This window comes from Salminus brasiliensis, chromosome 25, assembly GCF_030463535.1.
Source record: "Salminus brasiliensis chromosome 25, fSalBra1.hap2, whole genome shotgun sequence".
Classification (NCBI taxonomy): Eukaryota; Metazoa; Chordata; class Actinopteri; order Characiformes; family Bryconidae; genus Salminus; species Salminus brasiliensis.
Window position 1 is genome coordinate 26326268 of NC_132902.1, and position 12500 is coordinate 26338767.

The following is a 12500-nucleotide window of genomic DNA, read 5'->3' on the forward strand; positions in this document are numbered from 1 at the left end:
AGTATATAGACAGAGCGAGAGAGAGAGATTATATAGACAGAGAGAGAGAGTATATAGACAGAGCGAGAGAGAGAGATTATATAGACAGAGAGAGAGAGTATATAGACAGAGCGAGAGAGAGAGAGATTATATAGACAGAGAGAGAGAGAGTATATAGACAGAGCGAGAGAGAGAGATTATATAGACAGAGAGAGAGTATATAGACAGAGCGAGAAAGAGAGATTATAGACAGAGAGAGAGAGATTATATAGACAGAGAGAGAGAGAGTATATAGACAGAGCGAGAGAGAAAGAGATTATATAGACAGAGAAAGAGTATATAGACAGAGCGAGAGAGAGAGAGAGAGTATATAGACAGAGCGAGAGAGATTATATAGACAGAGAGAGAGAGAGAAAGAAATAGAGAGAGAAAGATTACATAGACAGAGAGAGAGAGTATATAGACAGAGCGAGAGAGATTATATAGACAGAGAGAGAGAGTATATAGACAGAGCGAGAGAGATTATATAGACAGAGAAAGAAATAGAGAAAGATTATATAGACAGAGCGAGAGAGAGAGAGAGAGAAATAGAGAGATTATATAGACAGAGATTATATAGACACAGAGAGAGAATATAGACAGAGAGAGAGATAGAGAGATTATATAGACAGAGAGAGAATATATAGACACAGAGAGAGAGTATATAGACAGAGCGAGAGAGATAGAGAGATTATTTAGACAGACAGAGAGAGAAAGATTATATAGACAGAGAGAGAGAGTATATAGACAGAGCGAGAGAGAGAGAGATTATATAGACAGAGAGAGAGATTATATAGACAGAGAGAGAGTATATAGACAGAGCGAGAGAGAGAGAGATTATATAGACAGAGAGAGAGATTATTTAGACAGAGAGAGAGATTATATAGACAGAGCGAGAGAGAGAGAGATTATATAGACAGAGAGAGAGAGAGTATATAGACAGAGCGAGAGAGAGAGATTATATATAGACAGAGAGAGAGAGAAAGATTATATAGACAGAGAGAGAGAGAAAGATTATATAGACAGAGAGAGATTATATAGACAGAGAGAGAGATTATATAGACAGAGAGAGAGAGAAAGATTATATAGACAGAGAGAGAGAGAGAGATTATATAGACAGAGAGAGAGAGAAAGATTATATAGACAGAGAGAGAGAGAGAGATTATATAGACAGAGAGAGAGAATATATAGACAGAGCGAGAGAGAGAGATTATATAGACAGAGAGAGAGTATATAGACAAAGCGAGAGAGAGAGAGATTATATAGACAGAGAGAGAGAGAGAGAGAGAGAGAGAGAGATTATACAGACAAAGAGAGAGAGAAAGATTATATAGACAGAGCGAGAGAGAGAGAGAGATTATATAGACAGAGAGAGAGAGAGTATATAGACAGAGCGAGAGAGAAAGAGAGAGAGAGAGAGAGAGAGAGAGAGAGAGAGATTGAGAGAGAGAGAGAGAGAGAGATTGAGAGAGAGAGAGAGACAGAAAGATTAAATAGACAGAGGGGTTATACGAGAGATGGAGAAAGAGAAAGAGAGAGAGGTGGTGAGAGAGAGAGAGAGAGAGAGAGAGAGAGAGGTGGTGAGAGAGAGAGAGAGAGAGAGAGAGAGAGTGTAGTGTAATGGTCTCAGTGAAGCTCACTACTGTAACTGAATGTGATTGGAGCAGTGTAGCTCACTGACTGACCCGAGTTCCTTACATGAACATGTCCAGAAGATTGTGGATTGCTGCTTATTGAATGTATAGTTATGTGTCATTATCTAGAACCCAGTTATTATCTAGAACATGTCTATCATGTCCTGGGTAAAGAACCACACAGAAAAGGTCTTCCTGGTAAATACATGTTAACGAATGTATAGTTATGTGTTATTATCTAGAACCCAGTTATGATCTAGAACATGTCTATCATGGCCTGAACCCCCTGTTTTGTGGCCCTGTTCTAGATTACATGTTCGTGACTCCAGTTGAAGTGGACTCTCTGGGGGGCTTCGTTTCTCATGATGTGTCGAGGCGCCGCAGCAGAAGATCTCTGTCAGAACGTGGGGGTCAGAGACCCGTGCATTACCACCTTTCTGCTTTCGGGAAGGAATTACACCTGGACCTGCGGCCCGCCAGTGTGGTTGCTGAGGGATTCAGTGTACAGACTTTTGGCCCGGGTGGCATCACCACAACTGCGGTGGATCCTGCAGTGCATAACTGTCTGTATCAGGGAACCGTGAGGAACCACTCAGCTTCATCTGCAGCCATCTCCACCTGCACTGGGCTGGTAAGCAGCTTCTCTCATGCATAGTAACATACACCAGGTCTGGCTGGTCTAGCTGGACGACCAATGATTATATACAGACTTCCAGTATGAATCTGCAGTATGTATGGGTATTAGAACAGGACCGTAGTTTTCAATCTGACAGTAATAACTATGGAGCGGTTTTAATCCAGTATGAATCGCTCAATAGGTATGGCTGTCAGACTGCAAGTGTGATGTCAATCCAGTATGAATCTGCAGTGCGTAGCTTTTACAACATGACTAATTAATTAATTAATTAATTAATTTTAATCAAGTATAAATCTGCAGTGTCATTTTGCATGCTGACAGTAACAACTTTGAGTTTATGTTATTCCAGTATGAATTTACAGTGTGCAGTTTTTATAGTCTTACAATAAATATTGGAGGGTGATGTTAATCCAGTATGAATTTGCAGTGTAGTTTTTTTAAGTTTGTGCAGTCTAAAAGAAATAATAGTGATTTTAATCCAGTATGAATCTGCATTGTGTCATTTCTACAGCCTGACAGTAACAAACTATGGATTGATATCAATCCAGTATGAATTTGCAGTGTAGGTTTTTAAATTTGTGCAGTCTAAGAGAAATAATAGTGATTTTAATCCAGTATGAATCTAGAGTGTCTCATGTTTTTCAATCTGACATTAACAGTGTCAAAATGTTTTTAATCCAGTATGAATCTGCAGTATGTATGGGTATTAGAACAGGACTGTAGTTTTCAGTGTGACAGTAATAACTATGGAATGGTTTTAATCCAGTATGAATTGCTCAATAGTTATGGGTGTCAGACTGTAAGTGTGATGCCAATCCAGTATGAATCTGCAGTTTTTTTATCAGTGCAATCTAAGAGAAATAATAGTAAGTTTAATCCAGTATGAATCTGCATTGTGTAGCTTTTACAGTCGGACTAACAATTGTGAATTGATTTTAATCCAGTATGAATCTGCAGTGTCATTTTGCATTCTGACAGTAACAACTGGGTTGATAATAATCCAGTATGAATCTACAGTGTGCAGTTTTTATAGTCTCACAATAAATATTGCAGGATGATGTTTGCAGTGTAGTTTTTTAAAGTCTGCACAATCTAAGAGGAATAATAGTGATTTTAATCCAGTATGAATCTGTAGTGTCTTTTTTATAGTTTTATATATATGGGTTAAGATCAATCCAGTATGAATCTGAACTGTGTAGCTTTTACAGTCAGATGAACAATTTTGAATTGATATTAATACAGTATGAATCTGTAGTGTGCAGTTTTTATAGTCTCACAATAAATAGTTCAGGGTGATGTTAATCCAGTATGAATTTGCAGTGTAGTTTTTTTTCAAACTATGTGAGACAATCTAAGGGGAATAATAATGACTTTAATCCAGTATGAATCTAGAGTGTGTAGTGAAAATCTAAAAAGAATCATTGGCTATCATGGTTTTAATCCAGTGCAGTAGTTTTAATCCAGTGCAGTGTGGCAGTATGTGCAACGTAAAAGGAATAACTGTGATTTTAATCCAGTATGAATCTGTAGTGTCTCATTTATTTACAATCTGACATTAACGGTCTCAGAATGGACAGAATGGTTTTAGTCCAGTATGAATCAGCAGTGTGGACTGCCATTAATCCAGTATGAACTAAAGAACAAACCTTACTAATACACATTGTTATTGAGAATGCCCTGTGGCATATCACTATATGTACAGTATATATACACACATTATATGTCCAAATGTTTGTGGACACCCCTTATATTTAACGAATGCATTCATCTACTTTAAGCTGCACCATTACTGACACAGACGTGCAAATGCACACACACAGCTTGACATAGTGCCAATAGAATAGGACTCTCTGAAGAAGATATCAAGAAGCTATCGCCACCATGCTGCCTAATGCCAGGCGTGGGCTTGTAGAGGGGTATAGAGCCCCCAGCATTGAGGAGCTGTGGAGCAGTGGAGGTACTGTGTTCTCTGGAATGATGGATAGTGGTGCTCCATCCAATAATTTATTTGGGATGAGGGTGGGTGGTGATCATCTTTCTAACATCTATCCTGACCTCACTAACCCTCAAATCCTCACAACAATGCTTCTCCTCCAAAATCTAGTAGAAAGCCTTCCTTCTTCTCCAGACAGTAGAGTTTACAGTCACTCCAACAAAAGCAGGATCAGCTCGTTTTAATACCCTTGATTTCAGAAGAAGCCATGAATGAGCCGGTGTCCCAATACTTTTGTCCATATATATATATATATATATATATATATATATATATATATATATATATATACTGAAGCTTTGTGAAAGATCTCATCCAGCATTTTGTGTTCTTATGGGCCTGAGGTGAAGCCTTACCTTTAAACCCTCCAGGCTTGTGAAAGCCTCTACCTCTCCTCCTCCTCCTCTTCTTCTGATTGTGGATCTTTTGTCCCGTGTTTGCCCTGCTTCCCCGTCTCCCTTGTTCACTGCAATTAAAGCCGGAGTGAAGCTCCAGCCGCTTGGCTGGCAGCGCTAATCTCCGCATTGTCCCTTTCATTAGCGGTAGCTTCTCCACAATAAAACGGCAGTGACCCATTCTTCTAAAACTGTGCAACAGCTCAATGTGATTTGGAAGCAATTGCATTTGAATGGACTGGGAAGACTCTTTGATCTGCACCCCCTCAACCCACCAGCACCACCACAGTTTCTCTTTTGGGACGTTGTGTGTGTGTGTCCTCTTTTTTTCCCCATCTTTTCAAGGCTGACCTGGGCCATGGGCACTCGGCACTTTTCATATTTCATACACTGAGGGCACCATAAATAGGTCTGAGTGTCCTTTCACATTCTGAGAAAGGAAAATGCCCTGGACAGAGAGCACTTTCTGTCCTCTCTCGCGTTTTACTGTCCTCCTGTCCTTAATAGTGTAAGAAAAAAAGAGAACAGAAATGTGTCACAGTGGAATTTAACCCCTCCATGTCATCTCTGCTTGACGAGGAGCTTTGGATTAAGAACAAATGAGGAGCCATTCATCCCTCTTGATCCTGCGCAGCCCCTCGAGCTCAGAGAGGTTGGGAATAACAGCCAGTCTGAGAGCTTTTGTGGTGAACAGCTTTTTTTTTAAAGTGATAGTTCCACAATAAATCAAATTAACACGATTTTAATTTCATTAAGTCTTTAACAAACCAACGTAGTCGAGCAACCAAGACTGGGGTCTGAAATTTGGTTGTTTAAGGCCAGGCCAGACAAAGCGTGTTTATTTGTATAGCACCTTTCATATACAGTGGGAATTCAGTGCCATCATAATGCGCTGATATAAATAAAAATAAAAGCATTAAATATTAAAACATTAAAAAAAAGCATTTAAACGTAAAAATAAAATAAAATTACATAAAATTAGTTACAATGTAATTCACTATAGCTCAGCTCTTAGCTACATTAGCCTTATAGCTCCAGTGTCAAACCAAACCAAAAGACCAAACAGCAAACTTGGTCAATTCGATTTGTAGACTTTAATATATAAATATTTTTATATATAATATTTGTATTATTATTTATACTAGAATACCATTAACCAACACTGTTACTTTTATTATTCTTACCATCACCACTATACCTATATCAGTACACTAAAGCAGGTAAACATGTGTCTTATGTGGTGGTACAGTGACTTTCTATCAATAAACTATATGCAAATTATAGAAGTACTTCACTACTGTACTTAAGTACTAAAGTACTGTATGTGGATCTACTGGAGGATTATTCTTTCTCCTACTTCCACTTTTACTAGCACTTAGCGCCGTCATCGGGTTTAATAAAGCTGCCTCAACATTGATCGCTAACGCTAGAGCTCTGTTATTTTATCTCCAGATGTAAGAAGAAGAACCACCTTCATCTTCTTCACCTCCTGCAAATACTCGTATGTGTCCGAATGGCCTGAGATCCTTCAGCTGTAGTTGAGTTTACAGAGAGTGAAGCTCAGGGGTTTGAGCTGCTCCTCACTGGTTGTACTACTCTTGTATGTGGCGGGTCGAGTCAGGTCTGCTCAGCTCTCTCTCTCTCTTTTGGGCGAGTTTGTTCAGAGAGTGAACTGAAGACTCGTGTTCATGAACTCTGTCTTCTACAGTCCTGTCCTTCTACTACAGCCAGAGGAACTGAGACAGGCCTTCAGTCTGAGCATCTGAACTGATATAAACACTGATACCCAAACTTTTGACTGCTTTCTGTAAGAACTGCAGAACAGTACTGTACTTTTACTGTCAGTATTTAAGTAGTACTTTTTAGAATACTAAACTACTTGCAGTACTTAAGGATGGAGCTTAAAGAACTTCTACTTCTACTCAAGTCCCTTTTCTGATGGAGCTTCTGTACTTTTACTCCAGTCTGGGTCTCTATTCTCTGACCAATGGAGGATGATTCGCCGGGGGTCTTACAGCTAATCAAATAAAATAATACAATAATACTTACTGCTTTCCCACTGGATAGCAGCCATAACTGAGTCAAAGTTAACCTCAACGGTAATTGTACCCTGGAGCAGGTGTCCCAATACTTTTGTCCAAATATATAGAGTGGATTGAAGTCTGGCAGATACTGAAGCTTTGCAAAAGATCTCATCCAGCGTTTTGTGTTCTTATGGGCCTGAGGTGAAGCCTTACCTTCAAACCCTCCAGGCTTGTGAAAGCCCTTTACCTCTCCTCCTCCTCTTGTTTCCCCATTTGCCACTGGCACCTTTGGCTTGCCCGCCGGGGGTCTTACAGCTAATAAAATAAAACAATAAAATAATATCTACCGCTTTTCACTGGATAGCAGCCATAACTGAGCCAAAGTTAACCTCGACGGTAGTTGTACCCTGATGCTTTTATACTTAGCTAAGAAGCAATGGAGGTTCCAACCCAACCAGTTTAGTGTAGTTCTAACTGCTGACCTGAAACCTTGAAGAGTAGAGGCCAGGTGAAAAGCAGGAGAGTTACTGGGGCTTTAAGGTGGAATTGCTGGATTTCTGCACTGGGCCTCTGTTGATTTGATATATTTAGGTCTATTTTATTAATATAGAGATTAATATTGTGTGTTGGTCTACGATCTTCTAACTGTGCCACTAGAAAGCCCTCGTACGCACCACTCGTACATTTCCTTATCCTTCTGTTAGACAGCGGAATGGGATAACAGATGGAGGGGGATTGTGTTGTTAAATCGAGAGCTGGCGGCGGGAGCCTGCAAATCAGGAACAGGAGGATTTGCTTTGTAAATCCTTCATTATTTAAGGAAGAGTTTTTAATTACTGCTGCGCTGTGAGCTCCTTCCTCACAGGAACACACAGCTGGTTTGGAATCGGCTGCAAAGCTCTTAGGCTCTCAGGAACGCCAGTCCTCTTTACCCATATTCTTCTTTAAAGTGAGTCATTTAGCCGAAAAAAGAAGAATTTCTGCAGTTCTGCTTTCCCCAAATGTAGTAAATACCCCATGTTTGGGGTCTGAAGGTTGCTGCAGGCCACTGTTCAGGTCACATGTGAGGTCACTGTTCTGTTCTTCAGGTAACAGCGTCAAGACGTCAAGACTGCCTTCCCTTTTTTTCTTTATATCCGCCAGTCCTGCCTGGGCAAGCATGTTTTGACAGGCCAGGCAAAGCTGACTATCCAAGGCTTGTTCCAGTCCACCAGCAAAAGCCTTGGATGCACTCTGTGGGACCCTTGTTTAATTTCTCTGATTAATTAATGCACCTGGGGGCATTTGGATGTTGCTGAGCTGTGGATTCCTTGGATTGACCCGTCAGTGGGTTTTAGTTATGCTCAGACATTTACAGTAGTTGTTGTAGCAACAGACCTTAGACACAGGGCTGTTATATGATGTTAATGCAATACGAGTTTATTCCAAGTCTGTTTTGGAGCATTTCTATTGGTCCATTCATCAGGAAACGTTCATACAATGTAAAGAACAGCTGGCGGGTAAAATACACACCAATGACACTGAGGAAGTCTAGCTAATCTCCTAGGAAATACGGTTCTGGAATGGTTCTATGACTTGTAATAACAGCGGAACACTTTGTAGTGTTGTACAGAACCATTTTCAATAACCACAACAGCAAGGTCTTCCACCATAGTGAAGAATCAGTTGAACATCCAGATGGTTCTTTGAGTTGTGTCATGGTTCTATAGTCAAAAAGCCACTTGAAGGCCCTTTTTACAGCCATTTAAGAGTTCTTCGAAGGTTTTACCTGGAACCATTTGACGGAACCATTTGAATACTCTTATTGTTCTTCGCATGGTTAAAGGTTTTGTCTAATTGGTGGAACAGATATGTTGTAGTTGGTTCTTCATAGAACATTTAGGAAATGTTTCTTGGTAGCACTAAAGTGAGTTTACTATAGTCTAAAGAACCCGTTTTTAGTACTATATAGAACTATATAGGCAGTAATGTGTGAGTAGATTAAATATTTAATACAGAATCTACAACAGGTTGTCCACCAATCTGAAGAACCCTTTAACCAAGAAAACTAAGAGAAAGAATGATTTAAGCATTTAAGGTTCCTTGCGTTGTAGGGGTTCTACATAGAACCATTGCCTTTTCTAAAAAAACAACTTTTAAAGACCCTTTTTACACATTTTTACAAGGTGTGTGATAAGATCCTTGCAATCATGTCCTAAGTAACCCTGCTAATAAACAGGTTCTTCAAGGGTTCTCCATAGAAGTACACAAGTCAAAGAACCATTTGGGTGCTTATAATGTTCTTCATATGGTTACAGGGTTCTTCAAATTGGTGAAATATTTGTTTTTTATAAAACATTTTAAAAATGGTTCTATATTAAGCTAAACTAGGTTTCACTATAGTTTATAGAACCCATTTTCAGTTCTAATGTAGAACCTTTTTACTTAGAGTAAAGTACTAATGATGCAGTGATGTGCAAGTTGATAAAAGATTTAAGACAGAACCATCTACACCAATCTGAAGAACCAGGGAAAGAATGATTTAAGCATTCAAAAGTTTGGTTTAAGGCCCTTTTTACACCTTTTTTACAGGGTGTGTTATGAGCCGTAGGAACCCTGGTAGTAAATAGGTTCTTCAAGGGTTTTACACAGAGCTAGACAACTCAATGAACCATTTATGTGCTCATATTGTTCTTCACATGGGTAAAGGGTTCTTCAGGCTGGTAAAAAAATGGTTCTTTATTAAATGCTTTAGAATTGTTCTATACAGCACTACAACAGGGTCCACTATAGTTTATAGAACCCTTAATTAGCACTATATAGAGCTGTTTTTGCTCTGAGTGTAGAGGTTCTTTAGTAAATGGTTCTACATGCAACTAGACAACCAAAAAACATTTGGATGCTTAAATGGTTTCTCACATGATTAAAAAGTTCTTTATACTGGTGGAAAAACAAAAATACATTGTATAGCAAAATAAAGGGGCACTACTGTCGATTAAAGAACCGTTATCCAGTACTATATAGGACCTCTAGAACTTCTAGATTACTCCAAGAACCCAGAGGCTCCTCCAAAAACTGCTCTTAGAGGTGCCTGTAGGAACATCTGGGATTCCTCAGTATGGAACCAGGTTCAACTCATTTGAAGGATCTTTAGGCTATAATATTTGGACCCAACTATGAGGAACATTGTTAAAAGGAACTTTTGGAGGTTCTTCAGTTCTTCAGAACCTTTTTACTCTGTATGGAACCCTTGTTGTTAAGGAGATTTGGATGCAGGGACACTTGTGCCATCTACTTAAAGTTTTCCAGCATTCTGAAGAACCTGTAAGAAGGCGAAATATAATTTAAGGATCAAATGGTTCTTTAGCCAATCAGGAGACTCATGAGCTGCTTTAGCCTCGTATCTCCAGTGCAGCCAAACTAACAGATGACTGGGTTTGAAGGTAAAACTGAGGAAAGCTGGGTCACTGGTGATGGTTTCAGTGAGGGATGGTTGGTTTTATAGACTCCTCATACCAGAGTGGGTCACCCAGTGGGGTCAGGACTTCTTTGGGATGGCTAAGCAACAGGGTTTATAGACACCCCTGACCTGACCCCCTGGGTACTGGTCCGTCTGCGAGCGTATGAGGTGTGGACGGAGGTGTGTGTGTGTGTGTTGTTGGTGTGTCTGGGAGCGTATGAGGTGTGGACAGATGTGTGAGTGTGTGTCTCTACAGCACTTCAGCTGTGTTTATTCAGAGTGGGGTCGGGTGCTTTAGGGCCGATGTGTTAACGTGTGGGATTCCACTTAGGGCCAGCTATGAGACGCTGCCTCCCACTGTGAGGGAAGTGGGGAGCTGTCAGGTCCAGGAGAGTCCATGTGAAGTGCTGGACATGATGAAGCATGGACCATTTACCTCCAGTAGCTTGTGGAAAAATGAGTTTTCACATATGTTCGAGGGAAGAGACCAAACCTCACTCCACAGGAACTCACACTGACACATCCGCCTTACAGTTATGCTGGTGGATGTTCTTAGCTGGTATCTGATGGTCTGAGCTGGTCTTCGATGGTCATTAGCAAGATTCTTGCAGGGCTAAGGTGATCAAGGCAGACAGCCAGCTGGACTGGGCTTGTACACGGTAAAAATGCCTCAACTAAAGAACTCAAGAACCTAAGGATGCACACTGTAAAAAAAAATGAGCAATTCCTGCAGAACTTCTAGGTTACTCCAAGAACTTCTAGGGGCTCCTTCAAAAATGCAAACAATCGCCAATACTCTTAGCGGTACCTGTAGGAGCTCAATTCTTTGGTATGAAATCAGGTTCTTCAAAGAAATTGCTTGAATTATGGTTTCTAGATTATCTGTAGGCTAGAAACTGTGGAGGAACCTCAAAAGGTGCTTTATCAAACATTCAAGAAAAGGTTTTTATAAGAAGAAAGTTTTTTGAAGGTTCCACAGTTGCACATTGAGGAACCTCCAAATGTTCTCCAATGCTTTTGTCTTTTTTTTACAGAACCTTTAAGAAAAGTTTTTTATAAGAAGAAAGTTTTTTTTGAAGGTTCCACAGTTTCACATTGAGGAACCTCCAAAAGTTCTTCAATGCTTTTGTCTTTTTTAACAGAACGTTCAAGAAAATGTTCTTAGAAGAACACATTCTTACGTTCCCCATACACTGTACAAAAATGATTAGTTCCTTGAACCACCTTGGAGTTACAAGCCATGGGTCTCTTTTAGGAACGTAAATGTTCCTCAGTGCCTGTAAGAACTTTTGCTCTAGTTCTAGTCTAAATTACTTGTTTGAATTAATTGGATATCCAGATCTGAGGAACTTTGGCTCTTTGTGGGCATTTCTAAGAAACTTTCCTTGAAGTTCCTTAAAGCACCTTAAGAGGTTCCTCCACAGTTTCACATTGAACAACCTCCAAAAGTTCCTCAAGGATCTTGTTCTTTTAATAGTGTAGTTGTATATCCAAATATAGCAGCGATTATAAAAATAATCTAGGAACCATAATTTACACAGATTTCATACTTAAGAATTGAGCTCTTACAGGTACCGCTAAGAGTACTGGCGAATGTTTGCATTTTTGGAGGAGCCCCTATAGGTTCTTGGAGTACCCTATAGGTTCTGCAAGGAATTGCTCATCTGCATCCTTAGGTTCTTCCAATGTTCTTCAGTAAAGGTGGTGTTCTGTGCAAAATCCAAACTCATGAATGCATTCAGCTTCTTTAGGCTGCACCCATTGTTGACACAGATATGTAAATGCACACACACAGCTTGTCTGGTCCTTGTAGAGAAGTACTGCCAATAGATTAGGAGTGGGCTAGAGGGGTATAAAGCCCCCCAGCATTGAGCTGTGGAGCAGTGGAAGAACTGTGTTCTCTGGAATGATGGTGGTGGAGCTCCATCCAGTACTTTTGGAATTTGGTGTGGTGGTGATCATCATTATCCAAACTCCTAACCTCACTAACATTTCTGTCACTGGATGCAATCAAATCCTCACAGCAATGCTCCTCCAAAATCTAGAAGAAAGCCTTCTTATCTGGACATTAGAGACAGTTACTCCAGCAAAAGCAGCATCAACTCTTTTTAATAGCCTTGATTTCAAAAGAAACAACGAATGATGAGCAGGTGTCCCAATACTTTTGTCAATATTATGTGTAAATGTATAATTTATTTTCAGCATAAGCCACACCCATTCTACAGCTATAAACTCCCCCACAGCAGTGGCTCCTGTATCCCTGCAGTAAATACTGTACCCACAGTGTATCAGAGGCTCGGCTGCTGGACCGATGGCCTGCTGCAGTGCTCAGGGATGCTGTGAAAGTAGCAGGAAACCTC

The 12500-nt window shown here is 40.0% G+C and overlaps 1 protein-coding gene across 1 annotated transcript in view; it reads left to right on the forward strand.

Annotated features, from left to right (window-relative positions):
- adamts18 (ADAM metallopeptidase with thrombospondin type 1 motif, 18) overlaps positions 1-12500 on the forward strand; it is an 82067-nt gene that overhangs the window by 3033 nt on the left and 66534 nt on the right. The window contains exon 2 of the mRNA XM_072671393.1: positions 1961-2283. Within this exon, the coding sequence (XP_072527494.1) occupies positions 1961-2283 (323 nt within the window). The remainder of the gene's footprint in view (positions 1-1960; positions 2284-12500) is intronic.